A 27109-nucleotide genomic window follows, 5' to 3' on the forward strand; every position below is an offset into this window, starting at 1 on the left:
CTCCGCCGCAACAGGCCCCAGACAGACACGATCTCCGCACTGCGCAGCCGCACCAGAAGCAGGCCCATGCCGGCTGCAGCCTACAGGATGCGACCCCAGCCCAAGACCCGATCTAGCTTCAGACCGGTTTGGCCCCACTCACCACAGCCAGCACTGACTGGCTCCGGCAATCCAGTTTTCCACCGCGATAGTCCGTCACCCAGCCACAGCTGCTGTCCGCTGGTGCCGCCAGTAATCACCTCCGCGCATGCAGTCCCAGCGGCCGGACCTTGGGACCGCAAGGGCTCGCCTCACCAAACATCCCTCCGAGTTGTCAATACACCGCCAGCAGGTCCCTGGAAGCCAGATGATAGCCGCCACAACGTGCAAACCCCCCCGTAGCTCAGAAGGGGCCGCGCAGGGAGACAAAGCGCTCTGATATCTGCAAAGATCTTGTTCGCGCTATATAAAACTTTGAAAATAAATAAATAAATAAGCGAAATACCAGGTCCCACACGTGAAACAGGATTGCTGCATCTCAGCAGCCGCCATTTTCCGCTTCACCACGCCGGGGCATGACAGTTGTATTTTCCCCAGCAGGATAGACCCAGCAAGGCCACAAACTTCACCAATGGGTGCAGCAAGTGAATTCGGACCCACACAGGGTCCCAGCGACCTCCAGGGGCACGTGATGCAGCAGATAATTGTCGGATTGTAGCTTGGTCAGGCAGAGCCTCACAGCAGTGGGGCCATCTTGCTGTGCGCCCTCTAGCGCCCCCCCCCTGCACTCTTCATCCTTGACATCCACAGCCACATCACATCCCACCTGAGAGACCTGCACTGGCTCCCCGTCAACAAGAGGATCACCTTCAAGCTCCTCACCCACGCTCCCAAAGCACTCCACAACACCGGACCAGCATACGTCAATGAACGACTCACCTTCTATACCCCGAACCGCCAGCTTCGCTCCCCTGACCTCGCCCTCGCCACCGTCCCCCGCAACCGACGAGCGACCGCCGGCAGCAGATAATTCTCCCACCTCGCCGCCAAGACATGGAACACCCTCCCCATTCACCTGCGGTAGACCCAAGACCTGTTGACTTTCAGGAGACTCCTCAAGACCTGGCTGTTCGAGCAGTAGCAGCATCCCCCCCCCCCTTCCCCCCCCCCCAAGGCCTTGAGACCCTCACAGGTGAGTGGTGCGCTCTACGAATGCATTGATTGATTGATTTATAATGATTCTGATCTTAGCCTGAAATAGCAATCTCCCCTTGAATTAATGTCTTTCAGCTTTCTTTTGATGGCTGTAAAGTATTTTATCCCATATCTCCTATCTTTCTGGTGTAATCAGGACAAATAACTATAGGGCTATAGTGCATACATGTTGAAGACCCACCTATTGCTGTTTTGTTTACATGAATAGTATCTCAGTTACAGTGGTTAAAAAGAGATGAATTTAGTGCCCCAAGTGGTGTCCCAGTTGGAGGAAGCGCCAACGATCTGTGAGCAGCCTCTGTTGTGAAAATGTTGTACAGTGTTTTAGAATGCAATGCACGTTTCAGGCTTCCAAGAAATGTCCAGTCGATGGGCCTTTGACCTTTTCAGGAAAACCCAGAAATGTCAAGTTTTTTTTTTCTTGAGCAGCCTCTTCTAGTCCGTCCTTCATTATTTGAGCTTGTGACAGGGTTTCTTCCGTTGACTTTAGGTATTTAACTTCCTGGTGCAGCACAGCAACTTGTTCTTCAGTCTCTTTAACCATGCCTGCAGGTTTTCTCACATCTGTACAAGGGAGGGGAACCTCAAAGATGGGTTTTTGTTTTGCCTTCCAATGCTGAATTTGAACCCTGAATGTTTATCACTGTGAAACGGTTGCACTTGCTGCTCTGTCTTCTCCTTTTCTCCCTGGTGCAAGTTCAAAGCATTCGCTTCACTAGGTGATGTGTATTGCACTATATTGCTGGCCTTTGTGGATCTCGGTGCCCTATTCCTCCCCATCATGGCTAATTGAGTCGTTTTTAGGTCTCGCCCTGGCGATTACAGCGCGAAGCACTGTCTCGCCGCGAGACCTATTGTCAACGGCTGTGCTTACAAGGAGACAAGAGATGGGCACGCACAGCATGCCGGAATCGGATCAGGTCGCGCGCGTGAACACGCTCTCCGATTCCGGCATGCTCTTCAGTCACCATGGATCAAGACGCGCACACTCACAGGACACACGCGCAAACACACAGACACACGCGCACACACAGACGCACGCGCACACACAGACACACGCGCACACACACAGACACACACGCGCGCACACACACACACGCACACACAGACACACGCGCACACACACACCCCTCCCCCCCACTCACCGGGCTCTTTCCGCGTGTCCCTCTCTCCCTCTGCAGCGGGTCAGTCTCGGCAGCAGGCGGGGCTCTCCACGAGCACGGGAGCCCCGCTAGCTCACAGCTGCTCCCTTTCCCCAGCAATGTTTTCAGCGCAATGTCTGCTCCACATATTTTAAGCTGCACTGCCGGCGCCGCTGCTTTCAATCGTAAATCAGATTTACTCCAGGCACTCCGCCTGTAACCTCACCCCAGAGCAGGAGAGGGCGGGGGAAGAATCATGAGTGCTGGGAGAGAAGGAGTGGACATTAGCACTATCCGTCCGTCTTTGGAAATATTCAGCTGTAAGACTCATCGTGGCGCCCACTTCTGGGACACTGTGCATACACTCCACCACTTCCCTATCTAGGTGCCCTCTCGCTGCCCTGGGACCGACTGAGCTTCTTTGTCCAACCCGGCTCTTATCTACTTTGATTGATATCTGCCCTCTGCACTTTCCTGCCCATGCTCTGCCACTCTCTTGAAAGGGTTCACTAACTAGGGTTGGGTGGGGGGGAGGGGGGAGGGGGGGGGCGGGACGACGGGCGTACAGTCCAGGGTCCTTGGTTAAACAAGCGCCAGGGCTGCCCTGTGTGTAAAGCCGCCGACAATCCTCTCTCAATGAAAGTACCCGGACTGACCTTAGACTAAGAGCTGCTTCTGATAAAATGGCTTTTGCCGAGCTCTAAATGAAAACATGCAGAGGCTTTGTATATGGAGCTTGTTTTGAGCGAAACAAGATCTAATGAGCGGCAGCAATGGGTTCCAGAAGGGCAGCAATTATAGCAGAGTGCGGGATTTACTCTGCGAGAGGGGATTCCGGTGATGTCTTCAAGTGGTTAACCCTGTCCTGTGAACTGACCAGATAACAACATGGTCGAGCCTTCGCGAAACCAAGCAATACTTTTTCTATAATTACTCGTTTAATAGTTGTTTTTATAGAGCATGCATTCCATGAAGTTGTGTGTCAAGGCGCTATAGCTGCCATCTTACTTGTATAGATCGTGATGGAAAAAGCGCAGCACTTGCTGGGTACCTGTACCAAGAGAAATGCCGAAATAAACCCCATGTTACACTTGAGTGCACTGTGTGCCCTTTTGCAAAGCATAACATCCATTGCACACGGACAAAGCACACAGCTGGGCACAGAAACAAAATGTAAGTGGTTATGTATTTAAAATATATTCACCGTAGAGCAAAAGTGCAAGTGATGGCTTTGTGATTTTTAATATATAATATTGTACATGGTAAAGAAGCTGCCATGCCAGTCTACTCCATCTAAGTTCACCTGTGCCATGTACTCGCAGCGCCAATATATTTCTGGCTGATGGTGGGTGCTTTAAGAAAGTAGAAGCAGGCAATTATGATAGTTTGATTGTGGCACATGGTAGCATTTCGACTTTGCTGAGAAATACTAGTTTTAAACCTGCTCTTGGGGGTTAATACAGCCTGGGACTCCCGATCATAATACTGTGTGGGCCCAATTTGCGAATGGCAGGCTTGAAAGCGTTGGGTGTGTGTGGTAGGCAGTGCGTGTATTTAAATTCCAGGTCACAGTGTCAGGGGAGTGGGGGGGATCTGCGTTTCTTCTCCGTGAAAACCGAGGTGGTCACTGCTGCTGCGGGTTCTTCCAATGTTTGTGGAGACATCCAGTTTCTCTTTCGCCTTAATGCCCTTCCACTATTCTTCTTGCTCCTCCTGTCTCCCCAAGAAGGGCCCAATCAGGCCACACTGTGCTTTCCAATTACATGAACTGCAGAGGCCAACTCCAGCGCCAGATGTCCCTGCTGCAGGAGTGGGTAGAGGTGAAGGGGATAAACAGTTTGCCCTCAAGGCTCATACTAAGTTGTAGCTGTTTGTATGGCTGAGTTAGCTCCCAGGAGGGGTTATAGAATGTTGATGTGGACAGACATGATAATGTAGCATCTACCCAGTGCTTAATTTGTGAAAGAAAAAGTGCTGGTGCCAGCAGCTCTGCTCAGAAACAGGTGGCCGGGGCAATAACATTTTGGTGCGTGGAATACAAAGGCTGGTGGTCTTTAATCCACTACGAGACACCCTTGCCTCTTTTTAGGTCGAGCCTGGGCAGTGCATGCGCTGCTCTTCGAGGCATGCTGTATTGAGGTAGGAATTTGAAGCCCCACCCACATTTTTAATTGGCTTGTTATTTCAATGCAATGAACAAGGATGATGCTCTCTGTGATAATCAGGTGGCCCTCTCTTTCCTCTTTTGTAATGCTCCTTTATTCACTTTGTTCTTCGCTAATGTATTGTCCTTGTAAGTGTTTTACATTATTGCCATTCTGCAGATCATCAGCAAATACAAGGTAACATGAACAACAATAGCAAAAATCATAGTGCCAATAAATATTAGAGTTGGGGAAGCTGTTCTTCACACAACATTTGCAGCGCTGTTCTTCTATATGATATATATTTTTTGACTGACTAGAACATGGCAATAACTTCCAACTGACAATATATGCATGTGAACATAAAGTATGTATATTGAGGTGCTGTTACAGGAGCTGTTTTCAGGTAAGCGTGGATTTTCAATCTCAGACTTCAGGTGCCCACGAGCACTTGCACACCCCTTATGTACTAATTTCACTGGAACATGCAGTTTATGCAGGAGTCCACCGGGAAACCACACACTGTGAAACCCCCCCAGGTGCTACACGTTTTCAGGTCATGCTCAGTATGACTTACGGAGTCAGCTAGTGCTTGTCACCTGCAGCACCCCCAACCACCCTGGTGCCAGGCATTTGGGAAACAGTACATGGTTTCTTGGGTTTTTCTGGGTGTTAATGCACATGGATCTGCATATGTCCAGCACTGCATCATTTCCGGCCTTGTCAGTTCTAAGCACTGCAAAGTGGGTCCCCGGAGTTGGATGTGTGCATGCGAAACAGACTATTGTCATGGCATCACTGATGCTCCTCCCCTTAAATGCCTTCTGTACACTCTCCATCTGCTGATTATAAAACTGTTGGAAGCTGCCTGTCATTGCCTGCCTGGTGATGCCATTATTTAAGCATCAAGCATTATCTGATCAGTGGGTAGCGGCCTACTTTTGCTGTGATGTTAGCCAAATACCCAGTTTGGATCACGCCAAGTGTTAGAGGTCTGAATGTAGCTTTAACAAATGTATTTTCAGCTGTTACGTAGCAATGATTTGATATGTTATTGCATTCATAATCTGCTCCTCATATGCATTTTATTTACAGACCTCATGATTAAACGAAGATTTGTTATGTGGCATGTTGGCCTGGCTGCTTGAACCATAAACTCCCGGAGGGGTTTATGGATAAACACACAGTAGGCTTTATTTTAAGGGTGTAGGGTGTCCTTTGTAGAGCGAGGGATAGTTTATTGCTAATAGCTGTTGTTGTCACTTTATAAACGTAGATTTGTAGGTGATTGAAAAATCTGAACTTATTTAAGACTGGCAAGTGTGAGTCTCACTGCCCTGTGCTGTGTGTATGATGGGCACTGTCATCTTGACTTGCTTTTGGAAATGTGCTTTTGCCTCCTTCCTCTTGCTATTGATTTGCAATTGTAATATGTTTAGGAAGATTAGGGCACTGGCGCATCACGTTTAATCCAAAAAAAGATTTCTTCACCCAGACTGGAGCTGGGTTCCTCCTGTGATGTGGTTGCAAATATTTTATGAATCGGTAATGCACCACTCTGCTTTTCCTTGATATGTTCTACATAGTGTTGATGTACCCATGCCAAGGACAAGTGAGGCTAAACAAAATCCATTCTGTCAAAGAACTCAAAACTGCACAAGCTGGTGTGACACACCTTAGTTTTGGAATAATCATGGTTGGTCATGTTGCTGTAAACAGACGCGAACAGGGATTCAGTTATTCCAGGTCATTGTTGTGTAGCTTGACTGCAATGAGGTATTAGATAGATGCATACTATACTATAGGTGCTCAGTGGCCAAATGTATATAGAAGTTTTTGCAAGGATTCTATCTCTCTACCACTGTTCAGTTCTAAACCCTAATCAAGCCAATTGTACACAGACAAACATTGGAGCACTTTGCATTTTTCAGTTTTATTTAATTTGTCTGACGTCATGGTCCCTACCTTCCTATGGCTGCTGCCGCCTCTGTCTGAGAGCTCAACAAGCATTTGCAATTAAATAGGTCTCGCATTTGCACGAGTTAGTGTCTTGAAAACCTGCAAGCGGTGCATAAAATCATAATCTGGAATTATAGTTGTAGCTTACGAGAAGCAAGGCTGACCGTAACTGCACCTCTTTTACTGCCAGCCTTGCTTCTCCAAAGCAAGGACTAGAAGGCCAGTGCATTGTTATGCATTGATTGCAGGTTTTTAAAACACAAATAAAAGGCATTGTTATTTACAATGCCAAAAGCTCAAGCTCTTGCAAATGCGAGACCTATTGCATTGCAAATGCTTGTTTTTAGAGCAGTGTGCTATGCTGCTCTGCTGTTATTAATGTCTTTCATTTTTGAGCTTATTATAACAGGGCCACTACGATTGTCTGTAGACACAGCCACTGCATTGTCACTTACTGAGAGGTTGAAATTCTACAGATGTTGCCCTTTGTGCACAAGGATGCAAATATTCCCAGTATTACAATTTAAATGGGCATCAAATTAGTATGCATGGATACAAGCAGTATACCCTTGCCAAAAGTTGTCAAAGCCATCCTGAAGCGCAGCATGCAGTTTAAAAATTCACCACCTTCATAATGAGTAGCTGTGCACTCTGCTCCTCATTAGATGAACTGCAACGGTAGACTCACGCAGACGGGGGCACTGCATCCATAATAACTGCTGGGTGTGAGTTCAGGCATTCCACCATGTTGCGACTGGCAAGGCCCTTAATATCTCATATCCCTCCCGCTCAGGCGTGGACTGCACACTAGAACACCACCAGTTAACTTAGCCCTGCTCGTCATCTTCTCTTGACATGGTGGGCACCTAAGTTGCAGCAACACCATGTAGAGGCTACTTTCAGGACACATGCCCAGACATCAGTTGCCTCTGCCAAGATACTTTCCAGCAGGAACAGAGTTTAGTCGCTTACATTCTGTATTCATCAGGATTTCCTCAGGATCTATTTTTGCGCTGAAGAGCTCACACGAAAGGCGTCCAGTACGTCATCTTAGCAGGCTACACCCCCAGTTTCTATCTTAAAATTCCACCTTTTGCATCACTGTGGAAAGTAATTCTGTGGTCAGAGATTTTGAAAATATAAGCACTTCCTCCCCAGGGGCAGTAAAATACGAAAGGGAAGGCAACTCCAGAAATTCACTTCCCAGTGTAATCTTAAAGGACATGCTTATTAGTATTAAAAGTGGCTTACACTGGTCATTGTAAGTGTGCAGTAATATAGCTGTGGGTTAATGATTGTCTTTATCACCGCAACCTTGTAGTGTTACCTCATATAGGTCCTATCTCCTAATCATAAGTTGTGATTTGAAAATGATGGTGTAGTGCAACTGTGTGATCATATTAAACTAATTGTATATACTAAACATTGTAGGGTAAACTAAGGCTGTTGGGACTAAATTAATAAAATCAATCTTTTGGTTAACTTTTATGCTTAGGTGCTATGGAATGACTACAAAACAGTGCTGAGAGCCCAGATAATTGCTTTAGCGGCAGGAACTCAGAAGTGAAAGAGAGAGCAAATGTACTCCATTGAATCGAGATGCTTGGTTTAGAAAATAAGACCAGGACCATTGAGGATGAGGTATTGGCCCATCGCCTACGCTTAAAACAGCAGGAATATAGAGGTATGGCTGAGGATGGTGTGTAAGCTATCTTACTGGCTTCCAGAACAGACTCTATGATGAAGGCAACAAAGCAGGAAAGTTATTGGCCTGTTTAGGTAAAAGAGAGTGAGGTAGATGCTGGATGTCAGAGCTTCAGTCCCATAATGGACAATTAATTAGGGGCGACAATGAAGTGGCAGAAACACTAGCCGATTACTATAGTCAGATATACGCTTTCACCTCCACAAAAATGCCAGGGAACAGAGAGGACTCCCTTAAAGACATACAGATTCCTCAACTGATGCACCAGTACTGCCAGAGTTTAGAGGTGGCCATCCGGAACATACAGTCCAGTAAGGCAGCTGGCCTCAACAGCATACAAAACTATGGTAAGCAAACTGTCCCCACACTTGGTGGAAATGTTTATGGAGTCGCAGAGGCAGGGAGTACTCACACTGGATCAGAAGATGGCCAGTATAGTCATAATTCTAAAGGTTGGCAAAGGTTTCTATTTGTGGTTCATCAAGCACCTAACACATCAGACTCTACAGATATCATTGTATGTCAAGTCTATCGCACATAGAGAATGCCTAGGTAAACGTATATTAAGAGATGAGTTCAGAGTCACCATCCCGTGTGCCATTATCTTAAGGTCCATGGGCTCTGAAACTTGTTATATTTACTTCCGCAGCTTCTGCATTTATATACTGGCGTTTCTGCCCTTGCACAATAGTCCATGCCTCTCAACCATTCGTGCTCCGATGGAGGTTCCACCTCTTGCCATGCCTGGCAGTGTCCTTTTAGCTATCAAAAGCCAATGCTAGCCAAGATTCGTTGGGCCTTAGACTACAGCCAACCCTCTATTTTGCCTAGTAAGGTTATCTTGGGATGCAGCACTTCTGGGAAATGCAAAACTTCTGCAAAGGAAGCATAAAACTTCCTGTCAATTATGCTCTAAGACCGAGCAAGACCAGATCATATGATATAGCGACCCACCTGGGCATGGCACATTGTACACTCTTGGTTGCGGGCCCTTCCCATTTTCTATAGTCTATTGGGACTGTAATGAAGCCAGTGAAAATAATTGAATTGGGTAAGTCTCAGATATAAGGGGATGGCCAGTGACCATTTGGACCTCCTGCCATTTGTCATCTTCCAGCCCCTCTGGCATCCTATTTCCAGGCCTCTTGCAAGATCTAGAGAGAATCAAGGCTGTTGAGTAGAATGTACCAATACAATCTTGATATGCCGTTCCTTCCCAACACCTCCGTGGTTAAATTTGGCTTCAAAGGTGTTGCCCTATCATGCTTCCTTCAGAACGTTTGTGTGTTTAGGGCTTGATGCAGGTCAAGGTACCTAAAAAATAGAGATTTATGGAATTCGAACTCTACATCAAGGTGTTCAAAAGTGAGGATATGGTCACGGTCCCATACTACACCCAGACGGTAGATACCTATAAGTTCCCACTGCGGGAAGTCTCCAGTCGTGTGACCCGCTGCAACCAGTTCCCAGCCTACAGGATGTTTGTGTACCAAGTTTGCCTATTCATTTGATGTGAGTAAGTACAGCACATCAACTGAGGAAAGAAAGTATGGTGACCTGGAGAAGTGAGTGCCGGGGGTGAGGGGAGGAAGGGGTCTGTTCAAACAATAAATCTGGTTTTCCAGGTCTCTCGAGGGTGATCAGTTCCAGACGCAATGAAGAGTCCTGTTGATCCCCAATCAGGCAGACCCCTAGCTGCACCCTTTGTGACACCCAATAATAGAAGAACCGGTAAAGACAACCCAGTAAACCCTTGTGGACTTTGGTATATAAAAACAACACAAATAAGGTGCGAACAAGTGAATACGTTTTTGTAAATGCCCTTCTGAATGGATATTGTATTAATTAGGTTTTAAGTAGATCCCACTAATAGTATATTGAATGGTGCCCAATAATTTAGGCGGAGATCTTGATGCACCACACCCCTCATGAGTGCTGATAGTGCACACTTAAGAAAGGAGACCCTCCCAGACAATGCAGATTACCAAATCCTGGAGATCTTGGAAGAAAGCAGGCTAGACAACGAACGGGTGATCTTGGAGAACATTTAAGAACATAGGCTGAACCACCGTTTTATATAATGGTATCTTCCCCACCAGGATTAGCGGCAGTGAAGCCCATGACTCCAAGTCTCTATATGTACAGCACAGGATAAGTACAATATTCTTGTCCCAGGCTACATGAGGGTCACAAGAGACGTGTATTCCCAGGTATTGAAAGGTACTCTCTGCCAACTTGTATTGTGCATCGTGGGGTGTTGGAACTGTTAGGTGTACATATGTAGACTTACCCCGGTTCACAGCAAATGCAGAGGCCTCCCCATATATCTGCTTGATATGACTTGCCGTGATAGGCATGGTAGTGTGTCCTGCAGCTGCTCCAGGTAGAGAAGCATATCATCAGCATCCAATGCCTCTCTACCTTCCACTCCCCGGCCGTTGAAAGCCATGTGACTGTGCATCTTGTCTAAGCCACTCTGCCAGTTGCGCCACCATCAACACAAATAATAATTGTGACATTGAGCATCCTCAACACGTGCCACATTGAATGGGGGATGAGGATGCAAGCACTCCATAGACTTTATGCGTGCCCGCCGGGTACTGTAAAGGGCAGATACCAATGCTATAAACGTAGCGCCAGTGTTCATCTTATGAAGAACTTGAAACAGCAATGGCCAGGGAACTATATAAAAAAGAAATTTGTAGCCTATTAAGAGGAGTGTCACCGGGCCTTGGAACTCCTCCAGGTGCGCCATAGCCATGTGGAGCCTATACAAACAGTAACTCAGTCTTCTATTTGGCATAAAGCCATTTCGGCCCACATGGACTAATGATACCACTACCAAGGACAACTAGGTAGCCAGCAAAGTGGCTAAAGTTTTGACCTCTACATTGAGGAGTGACCTAGGTCAGTACGTGGTGCAGTTATGAGGTGTTTTATTCAGGTTAATAACTGAAATTATTGCACAGCAGAGATCGTACAGCGCCACCTACCCAAGTACAGAGATTAAGAAGGTGGGGTGTCAGTAACAATGACAACCTTTTTAAAAACTAAGCAGGAAAGCCATTGGGCCCCAGGTTCTTTCTGGATTACTGTGCTGTTATCGCCACCTGTATAATGTCTCTGGGGCATGGTCTGCTGCCAGAAAGCTGAAAGGGCTCGGTAGAGAGTAGCATAGTAGTTAGCAGGTCCCAGGACCTGCAAGACAATGTGTCCGTAGATGCGTAGACCAAAGGGACTATCCTAGCGCCTTCCTCTTTTTGAGCTAACCAATGTAAACATTTGCTAACTGATCCCCATGTTCATGTATTCAGAACTTCGATATGGCCCAAGTCTGTTTGGCCGTATCTAATAGCTTATGTTTGAAGGTCATGTATAGCTCCTCGATTAGTGCCTGGTTTTCTTCACTTGACTTGAGGTCAGTGTATGCTAGTGAGTAAGGATCTGTGTCTCCAATTCCATGACCATGGGCTCCCTGCACCACTCACATTGGAGAGGGCCTTGCCCCGTATCACCACATTAATGGCTTCTCATGCGCTAAGCAGAGAAGACACTGAAAGTGTATTAGCAGTCAAATAATTCTTCGATCGCTTCCCGAATAGATTCAATGAAACCTGTGTCTTTCAGCCATCATGCATTCATGCGCTAGATGCCCTTTAGCCTCCTAAAGAAGCACCTAGACTAATTGCAATTGGGGAATTGTCTGAGTGCTCCCTTGTACCAGAATGTGAACACCATCAAACAATCAATACATGACAATTGTATGAATGGGTAGTCTGTCCTTGAGTTAGTTATTTGGAGCTGAGCAATGTGTGTGTTGTAGGTAGTCAGTGTGCCAGGCACGCCATACATAAATCAAACCCATAGAAGCAACTTACTTTTCCAGGGACTGAGGTGTAGTGTCTGCTGCATGTGAGCCTGTATCTAGGGTTCTATTAATCAGTATGTTAAAATCCCCCCTCCAAGAAGTATTGAGCAGTTCAGTTGTCAATGCCTGTAGTGTGCCAGCCACCAGCAAGGTCGGAGGGTGGACACTGCAGAGTACCCATGGGGACGCCTCCACAATGACAAATCTACCCAGATCATCAGTCCGTATCTTGGAAAGGATCTATGCAGCATCACCCGACTCCTCTGGATCCTCTAGTAAAGCCTGCATGATAGATTCTCGAGTAGCCAATTCTCCCCAGAAAGGTGCATCTGGTATCCATAAGATAAGTTTCCTAGATCAGGAAAAGTTTGGGTGCATATTTTTAAACATATGTCAGGACCACCCCTGTTTGATTTTATCAGGGCGCCTATTAACATTCCATGAAAGAATTTTGAACTGACTGGGTGTTTTGTTAAATGGCATCCGTACATAAAACAGTTATGGAGTTAGATCTGCCTAGTGCCCAGGTCAACCTTATAACACAGCTAACAAAAACAAGTGAACAGTATAGTACCCCCTGACATTCCACCCTAAACTGCCTCTCCAGAAGCATCTGTCACCCACCTTAATGCTAGCACCCAAACAAACTAGCAAAAACTGATTTTGGTGATAAACTTGGGAGTAACACGTCATAGTCAAGTATCAAAAGCGCCTGCAGACCATTCAGACTGAGTCTGAAAAGGTCCAGTGTGTGTTCTTCCCCTCCGACAGACCGAGCAACCATTAGTATCTGTAAAGTGTGTTCCCGGGCCCCAGATCCAGGCCGCCAGGTCTTTGTTACTGCTCCAAACCATTGTCCCAGTGCTGGGTCACTGCCCAGTCGAATCAATCTGCGCTGTGACCTGCCCTCTCGATTAAAAAGCATGGACGGATCCGATCTGCAGACAGGAAGGTACGAAGTCAGTTTTCCAGAAACATTTCTGTTTGAGGACCTTCAAAGCGCTCTGGGGAACGTATGCAAGCACAGTTTGTACCACCTGGGTCAGCACTTCGCATACCAAATCTGGCTGCCATTTCTCATGGGGTATTTTGTAACTTCTGTAACACCAGGCACATAGTCTTGCCCATGTCTTCCAGTGAGGATATGTGGTTCTCTGCCTCAGTCAAAATTCCTGTAGCATTGAGCAGGTCTTTTCGGAGGAGGCCACGTCTACTCCCATCTAGCCTATTTTGCCTTCCAGTGCTAGATAAGAGGATTGGATGGCCTGCAGAATCGTCTCTGTATTTGAGAAGTGTCTTTCCATGCCTTTGTCTGGTGCTTTAGGGTCAGCTCCAGTGTCAGCGACCCTAGTGGATTTTTTGTCAAGCTGGATGGGTTTAGCAAATGTATCAATTTTGCCCTGTTTAAAGGCTCTTTTGCCCATGACCATCTTGCGGGCCAAGACTGTAGAGTATTTGTGCTGCTACCTCTGGAGTAATGGGCTGAAGTATGCCCACCAAGTAGATTCGCCAGTACCCTCAAAAAGGACGGCACCCACAGTCTGATAAAAAGATCTCATTTCATGGGGAGAAATCCACAGCTCCACCAAAGCAAAAAAGCAGTAGAGGGAGTGATTGTTCACCCCCCCTGACTGTCCCTGGGAGCTCACAGTCTAGGGCAGATAACACCCCATCAGCAGTGGGTCTTGGTGACCTTTCTGTTTGCTGGGGTGGAGCGCCCATGCATCAATAGTTCTCTTCTGCTCGGGCCGTACATTTCCTCCCTTTGCCAAGATTAAATTTGGACTGTAGTAGATCTACACAATTTATCTCTGTTGGTCTTCCTAAGGCCTTCCGGGTCATACCTGCCAGGGGCCACAGTGCAAGTGGTTCCAGTCAGGACACTCTTCCAGTATAGCCTTTCTGATACAGCCACCACAGCTTCATACTGTACAAACCGGCCTCCCTTACAGATCAGAGGCTTCAATCCTCGCCTGTGGTAGTGAGGAGGATGTCGCCGAGATGCCAACCCCCAGGACACGGAGACGGTGACACCAGTCTGCAGGGACATATCTAGGGCACCCACCTATTTGGGACAGGTGGCTGAAGTCCAGGTGTCTCTTGAGGGCCGGCAGCTTAGGAGTAAACTGCTAGTACTTTAACGCTGCAGCGGATCACTACGCTACAGACTCCCTTGTGTTCAAGTCAAAGGCCTTGCTCTCTCGCCACAAAAATCTGGACAAATGGGCTTCCAGCTGTCTGTCTCAGTGGCATTCTATCCTCTCCCCCACCCCCAGTGGATATCCTGGGCAGGTCCAGGCGGTAAGCCACGATCTGAGTAGTGTGCATAGGCAGGGTGGTGAAGGATATTATGGCATTGGTCTAGGAGCTCTGTGGTTATGCGACCACCAATTTACACTGCAGCCACACCCCCTGCACTGGACAGATTTAGGGGAGATGTGGAACACTGGAGATCCTTACCATTCACGTTGATGGCCAGCGCTTCAGAACATGGTATCATCTGATTGTTGCTGTGGATCGGAAAGGCCCCACACATTGCATTGAGCAAACTTACAAGGGGTGTATGCGACGGGGGCATAGCCATTCCTGGTATGAACAAATATTACTGGGGTGTGCAGCAGACGGTCATTAACTGTGTTCTTGCCCCAGGACGAACTGGCACTAAGACTAAATAGACATGGCATGGGAAAAAGTGGGTACCCAGCAGCACTCTACAAGTGAGGCACCCGAGGACTCTAGTGACCCACATTCAGACTGTTTTTGCAGTGTGGAGGAAGACCACAAGGTTTCTGGAATAGGAGGGAACTGTCACAGATTTTGTGGGACAGGGAGCACTGTCTGCAGTAGGCGTCCTCAACAAGGCCAAGGGGTGGGAAACTATAAGCACAAGAAAACTAGGATACCTATGGTCAGGTGAGATGAATCTCTTGGATACTCTGCTGCTGGACTACTAGATGCCGTAAAGTAAATGTTAATACCTCTGCTGTTCTTGCTAGCGCTGGAGCCCTTTGTGATAGCCCTGAGACAGTCAGCAGAACAACTGGGGATACCCATTGAAGGAACTGCACACTTAATTTCAATATATGCCAACAATATTCTGCTTTATTTACGTGATTTGACTGTCGCGCTGCACCTCTCCCCACATTTGAAAGTATATCGGACCTTGCCATCAATCCACGAAAATCAAATGCCTTTTATTTTCGTGACGGGATCCACCGAGATACGACACACTTTGGTAATTATACCTTACCCGTAGCACACGCTGCATTCAAGTATTTAGGAATACAAGTGTACAGGGCACAGGCGGATCAACATGAAGGCAACCTGTTAAAGACCATCTACGCTAGAGTGTGGCTTTCTGGATATCCCTACCGCTGTCTGTGATGGGGCGGATTGCCATATCAAAGATGGTGGTGCTTCACTGTTTATTATATTTTTTTGTGAATGTACCACTGGTGGTCCCGCCCTCTGTCTTCTGCACGTTGAAGACTATCCTCATAGAACTCGTACGGGGTAAGGGCCGCCGGAGAGTAAGTCTTCGGAAATTACAAAAAGAGTCCCATAGGGGAGGCCTGAGAGTCCCTGATTCATGGTCTATTACTATGCCTGTCAACTCAAGTGGCTGTCCTACTGGACAGCAGGTAGAAATCTACAATAAATAGCTTATACACCCCGGGACTTAGATCGGGGCAAACTACATTCCTTACTCCTACCAAAAGCTAAAATCCCCTTGGAGGGGCCTCCGTTACTTAAGACTGCATTACAATGTTGGAGAAAGGCTCTGCTTTATACTGCAGGAACAACCCCCTATGCGACTAATATCCCATTACTGGGCATTCCCATCCCTGGGGTGTGCTAACAAAGGCCAGACTACATGCCTGGACGGAGACTGGCGTGGAGGAAGTTGGGACGTTCTTTTGTGACAGCAACCTCCTTGATCACAACACATTCATACAGACCACTGGGGCACCATACCGCTTATATCGGACACACGCAGCAGTATCACACTATATCAGGAAGACATGGGCGCCACAATGCAGAGAACCTCCACAACACGAACTGGTCCATTTGCTGTACTACATGGGATAAGGAGGCCATCTAGTCACATAGTTATACACAGGTATTAAAGCGCAAGCATCCATCGCGCTTACTAATCTTCGAACAAAATGGGAGGCGGATGCAAACACAGAACTCACCACGAAGCCTGGGCGAGCATGTGAGAGCATCCCAAACAGGTATCCCATAACGCTAAACTTAAATGTATTCAAACAATGATACTACATAGATCTTACTTAACCTCAAAGAGAATACACCGTATGTTCCCAGAGGCCCAACACTGCTGCACCCGATGCAAGGGAGACCAGGCGGATTTTGTCCATATGTTATGGCCTTCACACGGCTACATGATTTTTGGGACGGAATAAGGCAGTCACTGCGAGAGTTTACGCACCTAACTGTCCAGGAAAATATCCTAGATTGCCTTATGGGTCTCCCCAAACGCACTACAGCTCAGAAGATACAGTTAAGGTTCCTGGGTCTTGCTCTTATACTGGCCGTAAGAACAATCACCATGAGATGGAAATCCCCTAGAAGTCAATTATTGACTATATGGCAGGAAAAAGTGATACGATGGATTGGGACATCATGATGGAAGACTTTAAACAGCTGGACTTTATACCTACACATAACAACCCCACATAATAGCAGACCTAAACATTCTAGAACCGTACGCCAGAGATCTTCACAGGCCCTAGTTATGACACTACAGTACTCAAGCAGCGAAGAGCAAATAATGATATATAGATAATACTAATAGGCTACTAAACATACAAGTAATCGCAGACCAGGAGGGAGGGGGGCTGTTGTACAAGTTATAAATGTTACGTTTTTGATATTGAAATCTACTATGTTAAACTACTGTAGGAGAAATATTGTATTCCAGAGTTTGCCAAACCACCTTATTGCCGCAGTGGCGGATATATAACCAGTAACAACTGCAATTGAATTGTCTGTGCAGGGGAGGGTGGGGGGGGGGGCGCTAGAGGGCGCACGGCAAGATGGCCATACCTGTGTGAGGCTCTGCTCAGCTGAGCTAAAATCTGCCAAATATCCCCCTGAGATCCTTGCCATCTGGTACTCTGAGGGGGCGAATTACGTAGAATACCTCCTCCTGCATCGATAGCTGGGCTTACCATCTTGCCTTTTAAGCCCGCTGTCGTGATCTACAAGATATCTTCACTCCCAGCCGCATAATGGCGGTGCCCGCGAGACCTTAAGATCGGAGGCCTTTCCAGCTCTCAGCTAAGTCGGCAGCGGCACGTTTGGTGATTGAGACTCCACCAGCGCTCCTGATCGGGTTACGGTGGACGGCTGCTCTGAGGGTGCCTCAGTGGGCGCCATACCCTCCAAGGAGCTCTGACGGTGAAGTGCGGCAAGAAGGCCTTCTGAGACTCTGAGCCGCCGACAGAGGGCTGACTGCAGAAGACGGCGCTTGAGCCCCCAGTACCGGCGGCGGTGAGTGGGGACGCAGTGTGTGCTGGGCCTGCGTTTGCGGGGGCTGGCCTAGCGTTGTCTGCGGCCTGGGCTCTGCTGCTGGGTGTTGTGGTGCGTGAGCTGCTGTGGCTGCGTAGTTGGGCCGGGCCGATATTTACCGCAATCCGGCATTGAAGGCCACCAACGCTGCTTCCCCTGCATTTCCACTATAATAGCGTTTACCTTGATGGGGAAGCACACGGAGATGCGGTTGTCCCAGGCAAGTGCTCTCTGCTGACTCTTAAAAGATATTTACGGCAATAGAGACATTACAGATATACAAACCCTGCCTGGGGCTATTTTACCGCACATTCTGTTATTGCCTGCAACCCTACTTAAGAGGCAACTATAGCTAAGATTGGTCCCACAGAGGTGGCCGGGAACTTGATATTGAAATTTGGCACCTCTTTTCCCTGACACAATAGACTCCTGGGCTACTTAGTCCCCTGAATTTCGTTGCCCCGTGCATGGACTGGTGAGAGAATCTCTGTACCACCCTTGTGACCTGGCTGTCTTCCAAGGACTGCGTGGCAGCTATCCTCCTAATCCCTGCTGCTGAGTGTGGTAGAGGGGCTAGTTTGCGCTTATCGGAGCAGCTAATAGATCACTTCATTGCACTGTTGTGGGCCTGAGGGGTGCTGCCCCCTTCGTGTGCTACAGTGAACTCCCCCCTGGCTGCCATGATGGGCCGGACAGATAAGTCGCAGCCTCGCCTCACGTTTGAGGTGCGCAAAGCTCCTAAGTCCTCACAGAGAGCAGCTTAGGACTAGGAGGCAGATGCCCCGGATGCCGGGCAACCCACATTGGAACCTACACTCCTTGCCATGCAGCGCAGCCTACAATCCATAGAATTTTTTTTTTGTATTTTTTTTTTGTATATGCGATTTTATGCCCCTGTCCCAAGTTATATATTGGGAAAACAACCCAAGAGGTCAGGCAACGCATCACTCAGCATAAATCCAGGTTGCGCAGAGAAGTTGAGAATGCGCCCTTAGTACATCATTGGTTGACTCAGAAGCATGACAAAAACAGTCTCAAGTGGACTGTTTTGTCTAAAATTGAAAATGACCCCAGAGGGGGTGATTTGGAAACAAGATTGAACCAAAGAGAAGCTCTGCTGATCATGAAATATGACACAGCGGTTAATGGTTTAAACGAAATCTCTGAAATTTATAAAACCAATTCCTGAATCTGAAATGAGGACTTCATCTCCCACAATTCTTCTGACAAACCATTGACAACACTACAACTCCCAACACCCTCCAGGGCGAAGCCACACCCATAAGCTACACCGCAGTGAGGCTTCAGTAACCCGCCATTGACTGCAGGGTGAGGAGCGAGTACTTCGAATGATTACAGACCTCTAGAACCGGAGCATAAATCACGGTAAGCATGACACCCTTGGCGCCAGCGAGCGCCCACATCCAGCATTTGCCTAAGCGATTGACCCACGCCTGACGGTAATCCGCGATCCCCGCATTGTTTTCTTTCCCCAGCTTTGGTGACGCCGGAACCGTATCACCGGACCGAGCGTAAACCCGACTGGGAAGCACCCTTTGAATAAACACGCGCCGCAGTGGAGGTAAGCGCGCAGACCCGCTTTTGTAAAAAACCAGTCTAGGCATAGCGATGAGTGGAATGCATCTGAGTGCACTCTTTGCTTTTCAGCACCTTTCGCCTCTCCCCCCCACTTGGAATACATCTGTCTGCTCTCGTTTTCTGTGGAGCCATGACCCACTTGTTGAGGTAGGCTGAGGGCAACTGAGCATTGGGTGAGACGTTGATCTCTTAGTTTTTGGTTAGTGATGATTGTTTCCTTCTTTCTTTGTAGTCAAACTGTGGTCCTGAAGAGAACCCTTAGAATTACAGGGTTCGAAACGCGTCGACCCGACCCGGTCCCTTGTCATTCTTTTTCCAAATGGAATGTGCCAACTGATTGAAAGATTACTTTCTTCATTTTTTCAAATTTTGAAAAATTACGATTAACGTGTAAAAAACAGCAAATAATATTATTTTGTATTTACACAATTGTTTCATGGCACTGGGACCAGTATGAATGTGGTATAGTATGATTGGATGGCCAAGAATGTGTTGAGTGTGAGTTTGTTTGAATTACTGTACATACCAATGTTTGTTTCTTGCTTGTATATAAATGTAAAATATTTTTCATGTTTTTGTATTCCCATGCACTAAAAAGACAAAAAAAAGGCTAAAAATCATAATAGTCTTTAGAAAAGAATTAAAGTAAAAGTTGCAATTTAAAAAGCAAGTGTTCATGCTATTTTTTCATGTATGCTTCAACAATGGTTGTCCCCTAAAAAATAGCTCAGTATAGGCAAATTTGTTGTTTCTTCGGTACAATCCATAGAAGGCACAATGGCGGCTTGATCATATGTCGTCCAAGCTTGAGAAACAGAATGCCCGCATGGGGGAAGTTGAACAACGGGTGTCTGCCACAGAGGATGGGCTTAGCGAAGTCACAGGTAAAACTCTAAACATGGAAAAGGTCCTATCTCTTATTCAGGCAAAAAATGAGGATTTGGAAGCTCGTTCCCGGCGGAACAATATTTTTATCACGGGTCTGCCAGAATCCACAAATATGGGGAGAATGGAGACATTCGTTGAAACACTGATCACCGATATCTTTGGTTCTCACCACCTGTCACCCATGTTTATTATCGAGCGCGCTCATCGCTCCCTTGCAACTAGACCGGTCCCAGGCACCCCCGGTGCTTAACTACAGGGACCACGATACTATATTACGCATGGCCAGGGAAAAAAGGACAATCTAACATCAGGGGAACACTCTCGCCTTTTTCCCAGACTTCACCGTGGCTGTGCAAGCGGCGCGCAGAGAGTTTGGAGCTGTCAAAACATTTCTGCAAACTGAGGGGGTCCCATATGCCATGTTGTACCCTGCTTGCTGAAGATAGGCTCAGACAGCGATTCCAAGATTTTCATAACTCCCAAGGCCGGAATGGATCATGCTAAATAATTGAAGAGGAGACAACGAGCATCTCAAGCAGTATCTGAGAATGAAGATTGATGGTGAAAGAGAAACAGTTCACAATTTTTTGGGGTATATTGAGTATAAGACGAGGAAGCAATAGCCCTCTCTGATGTGGATTTATACTGTTTTCCGGCGATGTGTAACGTTTTCTCTTGCAGGTGGAGGGTCCTTGGTGGGCTAAGTACTGTTGCCTCATAGGGCTCCCAACATGGTTGGTATGTGCTTGGACTCTAGGTACAGTACTTATTTGGCTCAACCACCTCCTACCAGGTAGGAGACCAGAAGTTCTCAGACGTCCCCCAATGGGTGTACCCCATATCTATACTCATGTTTTTGTTCTCAGTAGGGGTCGGGATTTTGTGGGAAGGGATGGCTTTGGCGAGTTGGGGCTGCTGAAGTGGGAGGGGAGTTGGGGGGGTTGAGGGGTTCTTCGAAGGGATGGCAGAACTGTAATGGAATTTTAGTCCAGATTTTTCAGTCCGCTACATCTGGTTCTTTCAGACGTGTATTTTATGTCCTAGGATACTGATGTTTCTGTTTATGGATGCTGGCTAATTGCTATGAATACTAATGTTAGATTCCTCACCTGGAATGTGCGAGGGCTCAATACTCCTAAAAAGATTAGATCAGTTTTTGCATACTTGGATCGTATGGGGGTGCACATGGCATTATTGCAGGAGACCCACCTCACTGTTGAATCGGCAAAAAAGGTGGGAAAACGTTGGGCGGGTCCTATTCTTCCTATTCTAGAGGGGTGTAAATCCTTATAAAAGAAGGTGTTCCATTTAAAGTGATTCGAGCGGATATGGATGAGCGAGTACGAGTGGCGCTTCTACTTGGATGCTTGGGGGGCATGAGTGTACTTTTGGTAAATGTCTATGGTCCAAATATGGACGACCCCCTCCTTCTATTCAGACGTGTGGCGCAGAATCTCCACATTTCCTCCAACCTTGCTCATTTGGGGTGGGAATTTTAATGTTTGCCTAGACTTAACGTTAGATAGAACGGGCAGTAGTGAGGCGAGACCTAAACAAGCCTCGGAAGCGATACTGGTGATATGTGAGGCAGGAAACGTACATGATATATGGCGACTTCGACATCCTGCATGCCGGTAGGGTCCGTTTGTTTCCACGGTCCATGGATCCTGGTTCGTATAAACTTCTGGGTAGTTTCAGAGGAAGTTTGTACATGGGTAAAAGAAGGTGCAATATGAGGCGCAAACAATTTCGGACCACTCTCCAGTAGCTTTAGGCCTGCTGGTCCCCACATGTAAGCGACCACCCTACTCGTGGCGCCTACAACCTACTGAATCAGCAGATCCAGTTTTTAAACAGACCATTACCGAGGTGATCAGAATTTATTTTACGGAGAATGAGAGCACAGTAGACAGTGCAGGAGTGCTTTGGGAAGCGTTTAAAGTTACCATTAGAGGTGTTTGCATTGGGGCACAGTCAGGAGTGTTGCGTAATATCTGGCGTCGCATTAAAAAGCTGGCCTCCGATATCTCCACACTGGAACGAGAATATGAGACCAACCCCTCAACGGCAGTACTGGGGGATATATGAATACTTGTTATGGAACATAATGAAACAGTTGACCAGAAGTTGCTCCACTGTGCTCGCCGCAAGACAGCCTGCTACTATGGGGAGGGGGGTCGTCCAAGTCGATCCCCAGCACAAAAATTGGCAGCGCCAAGAACCCAGGAGCACATTGCGGAGATGCAAGACGAGAATGGGGTTGCTCACTATTCTACTCCTGAGATTAGTGCAGCAGTTTTACACTCAGCTGTACGCTGCCAAAAATGACTTGTTACCGGAAGAGATTGGCACATACCTGGATGATGTGGCATTAGGTTGGCTCTCCAACTTGCACCAGGAATACCTAGTACAGCCTTTTGATGAAGAATATGTTAAGATGGCTAGAATGTGGCTTGTGACTCTGCTGAAACCGGATAAACCTCCAAATAAATGCAAATCTTATAGGCCACTCTCAATTATTAATATCGATGCGAAGATTCTTGCAAAAATGATCACATCTAGGATACAACCGTTAGTTCCCCGCTTGGTTTTGCCCGACCAGTCTGGATTTCTCACAGTGCGCTCCACCACGCATAATCTTTGAACAATTTTTTCCACTTTTCATTATTTTGACCCTGACTTCCAAGCTGTTGCTGTGCTGCTAGATGCAGCAAAAGCTTTTGACTCCTTGCAATGGACATACATGTTCTCGGTGTTGACTCTGATGGGCTTTCATCCCTTTTTTTTTTTTTTACAATGGATTAGGGTGCTTTATGAAAACCCAGTCACTCTGGTGAGAGTGAACGGGTGGGTGTCATCTCCGATTCCTATTGAAAGTGGCACGAAGCAAGGGTGCCCCTTGTCACCGATGTTATTCTTGCTCGCCCTTGAGCCACTAGCTTGAAAACTCCGGCAACATTATGGGGCAGCTGCTTTGCGATTTCAACAGAGATCACTGGTCGTCTCTGTACGCGGACGACATGCTACTATATGTACTTGAACCGGAGTTGTATTTGCCTGAGCTGCTCCGAGAGTATATTAAATTTGAACGGTTTTCTGGCCTCTGGATCAATTGGTCGAAATCAGTGGTGTTTCCCTTAACGGCACACACAAAAGAGTTTTAGATGGAGTATCCGCTAATTGCGACGTCGGACCCAGTGAAATATCTAGGGTTTGGCTACATAGGGATCCGGAAGTCGTGGTCTCGGAGAACTATGGCTGTGCGATCTGCCCCTCTCCTTGGCGGATAGAATAGCAGTTGTAAAAATTGCCTTTCTCCCTAAGTTGCTTGACTTTTTCTATTAAATTGAATGTGGCACTATTCAAAACACTTCAATCCGCGTTAACATCATTCGTGTGGGGCGGGAAGAAGCCCAGGTACAAGTGGGATCTATTGGTGTAGCCATTTGAGAGAGGAGGCTTTGTGGCCCCAGATTTCAGACTGCACTATTTTTGTGCACAGGCTCAGTTGGGCATTATTGGCACTTCCCACAGCGGTTTCTGCCACATGTGGCGATAGAATCAGATGCAGTGCTTCCAATGATAGTGCAGACAGCAACCCTGTCAGGGGGCACGGGTGGCCACCGGGCTGGGATTAACCCTGTACAGTATACGGCGTGGACTTGGTGTAAGCTGGCAGAAAGGGCTCAGTTATCGTACCTCTATGTTCCGTTGCTGCCCCTGGCATTGCATCCTGATATCTCAGCAGCACATGAGGCAGACTCTCAGCGAGCTGGCCAAAGTAGGTATCTTGGGTATGGGAGATTTATATACGCAGGGTCAATTTAAATCATTGCAAGGTGCGCGGATCGATGCTTTATGCTTAGCCTTACCTACATGAGAGTGCGGCAGGCCATTAGGGCTGTATATCCAGACTACCCGGCTGAACCTACGACTCTACGGGCATTGCAGGCGATGCTGGCGGGAGAAGAGCGACAAGGTCTAATTACTAAGCTTTATAATGCGTTTCTGCGAGAACGAGAGCAACATGAGCACTCCTCCTGTGTTAAATGGCAGGCAGCGCTGGGGGATGCCCTTACTCCAGATATATGGACTGATTGTTGTGCCCTAACTGGCCACCTCACGGCTAATTGTAATCTCAGAATAATCCATTTCAAATGTCTACATCAATTATACTATACCCTGTACAGCTATTTAAATATGGCCTCCGAGAAACTGCTAATTGTGTGCGGTGTGGCATGGCAGACGCAGATTTTTTACATGTGGCATGGCAGTGTGCGGGTGTGTTTGCTTTTTGGTCTGAAGTGACGAAACTACTTACTGATATAATATTGGAACCAGTGCACTGCACCCCCGAAGTCTGCCTACTGGGGTATGTAAAACGCCTCAAACCCTGTAACAGACGTATAGTTGCATTGTCTACCCTATTTGCGAAGAGGGCTGTGACGCAATGTTGGGGTGCGAAAACCACTCCGACAAAAAAAAAAAGGGCTCAGTGATTTGCTGTAAAACTCAGCTACTGGCATACGAGGAGGAATTGCCTGAGACTTCTAGCCCCAAAGATTTCTGGGCCCAGCTCACTGCATACTTGATGACTAGACCAGACTTGTTATAACCCTATATGAATAATGTTCACTTCCTGTGCATGTTCTAGCTGGCTCTAAGATCTGACCCATACACTGTCCTAAGCATGGCTCAATGGTAGGCGTTCTTTTGTACCCCGAATGCCTTCATTGATTGATACATTAGTAGCATTATCGGAGGGTCTTGTATCAGGCTGTTATTGCTATTATTCTGCATATTTGCCGCTATTAAGCCAAAAGAATTTATCCAATGTATTGGACCTCTATCTGTTCTGCCTGTGGGAAGGGTGGGGGGGGCGGGATGGGGTTTGTTTTCTTATTGCTCCATTGTAACAGTATTCTTGTTATCTGCTGACATTACTTTGACTGTAATCAATAAACACATTTAAAAAAAAAGAAAATTGTCCAGCATACCACTCTGTAATGTATACGATGGGGAGAACATCAAAAAGATAAAATGCCAATTGTATTACCGTAATCACATTGCAATGCTATTTTGGCAATCAATAAAGTATGTTTAAAAAAAAGAAAAAGTAAATGTTGATACCTGCAGGCTAAGCACACATTGTCATACCACATTAAAAGGGGCACTGTTCTGGCTGAAGCCTCCCCCTTGAAGGATAGAATACTAAGTGAACAATTGCACAAGAAAGTAGTCTCATTAACATGCAAAAAGATTATAAACAACTCCCCAATGATCTACTGACAATAAAGATGTGAGGTAGACTTGGGTGCCCTGGAGGAATGGAAATAGGTGTTACAATACGATCAGGCTTCTGGAAAATACCGCTACCATTATTGCATAGTCATACTGTTCCAGATCGACACTTTTGAAAATGGAGAGAACGAGCAGTGAATTTTGCCTTGGAATGTGCACAAAAGTGTTCCTTCCAGACCTTGTGGTCGTGCCCAGAGAAACGGCCTGTTTTAGAGGGAATAAATGAATGGGAGGATCAGGTGCTGGGTATCCCAAGTGAAGCCTTAGCTACACGCTACGTATGAAATATCTGGAGATAAAAAAGAATTCCCAAATGCTCAAGGCTGTGTGTGAATCTGGGGTGGGCAGTGGCAAAACGGACATGGCCGGGAATTGGGGACAGAGAGTGGACCAGGCCTCATGGGTGAAAAAGAGATATGGACTGATGCATGTTGGCCGAATAACAAGTATACTTCAGTGGAGGCTGCCCAAATAAATCGATTAAGACTTGGGGTCAGTGCCAAATGTTTTGAGGATTGAATGTATTGTCCTAATGAAAGAGGCTGATGGCCAAAGTGTTTTGGGGATGTAAATAAAGTTCCTCACCATGAAACTGATGGATTGGAAGGGTCAAATTTCAGATTCAACAAAGAGAGGAAAAACTGTACTTGGACATCTTGAGTGGTAACTTGTTTTGTATTTTGATATAGTCGTTAGAATTTTTATTTTTTTTACGTTATGCTTAAGGAGGAGAGACTGTTGCATAGGAACTCTTTCATAATGCTACAAAGACAGTTACAGTCATTAACAAAATTTTTTTTTAAAAACCTAAAAGCATGCCCAATATTAGAGATAAATGTTGGAGTAGGCTCTCTTTCAACGCTTTTGTAAACTTGTTATTGTAAGGTTTCAAGTAGAGCTGTGATTAAAAAGAGAGTATAATGATACACTAAACGTTCTTTTCCACAGCCAGAAGTCTTAAACATTGGTCTGTCAGGCCCCTCCCAACTCAAAGATTCTGCGGTTCCTGAATGTCACATTATTAATTTACAATGATATGTAACTGATAATGGTAGACTATGTCCTTTAGAATTAGGTGTACAAGTATGCTAATGCATTGTTTTCTTTTTCAGCGACAAAATTTGGGGAAGCTGACTACAGTTCAGATTGGCCATGACAATTCAGGATTGCTAGCCAAGTGGCATGTTGATTGCGTCATGGTTCGAAATGAAATATCAGGACACACATACAAGTAAGATGTTGCACATTAGCCAGATATATGGAGAATTTATTTTTAAGATTTGTGATTGAAGGACAAGCTATCCAAGCAGTTATTGGAATGTCAGAATTGATACTTCATTGATATTATGAAGACCGTTCATTTACTTGAAGTACTTAATTGTTTTTTCTCTGTGCTTTTTCCTTGGTGTAATCAATGATTCAAAAAGGCTGGTCTGCTAAATGTCAACTATTACTGGTATGAGGTGATAATTGCTCTACATTTCTGGTAACGTTAGGTGCAGCCACCTTGCTTCCAGAAAACAAGCCAACTGTGCTTCTCCTAAGTTTTGACTCAATGCCCGAAGCCATGTCCAAATATCATTTTAGATTACAAATAGTGGTTGAAATCCCCAAAGTTAAATTTCTCTGCAAAAGTATGTGTTTTGCTTTAGTGCAAATTGTTATCCATACTAATCAGACAAAAGCTAAATCAGTTATATCCAAGCTGCTGGATGGTACATGTCAAAGGCACATTTGATCCGCTCCTAAGACAAATCCCTCTTGTAGCTTTATTGTA

General features: G+C 46.4%; 1 protein-coding gene across 2 annotated transcripts in view; it reads left to right on the forward strand.

The window, feature by feature from the left end:
• The window catches only part of DENND5B (DENN domain containing 5B), a 751805-nt gene that overhangs the window by 611739 nt on the left and 112957 nt on the right, over nt 1–27109 (forward strand). For both annotated transcript variants that reach the window (XM_086952789.1, XM_086952788.1), the window contains one exon: nt 26445–26563. In XM_086952789.1, the coding sequence (XP_086808915.1) occupies nt 26445–26563 (119 nt within the window). The remainder of the gene's footprint in view (nt 1–26444; nt 26564–27109) is intronic.

Source organism: Lissotriton vulgaris, chromosome 1_2, assembly GCF_964263255.1.
Source record: "Lissotriton vulgaris chromosome 1_2, aLisVul1.2, whole genome shotgun sequence".
Classification (NCBI taxonomy): Eukaryota; Metazoa; Chordata; class Amphibia; order Caudata; family Salamandridae; genus Lissotriton; species Lissotriton vulgaris.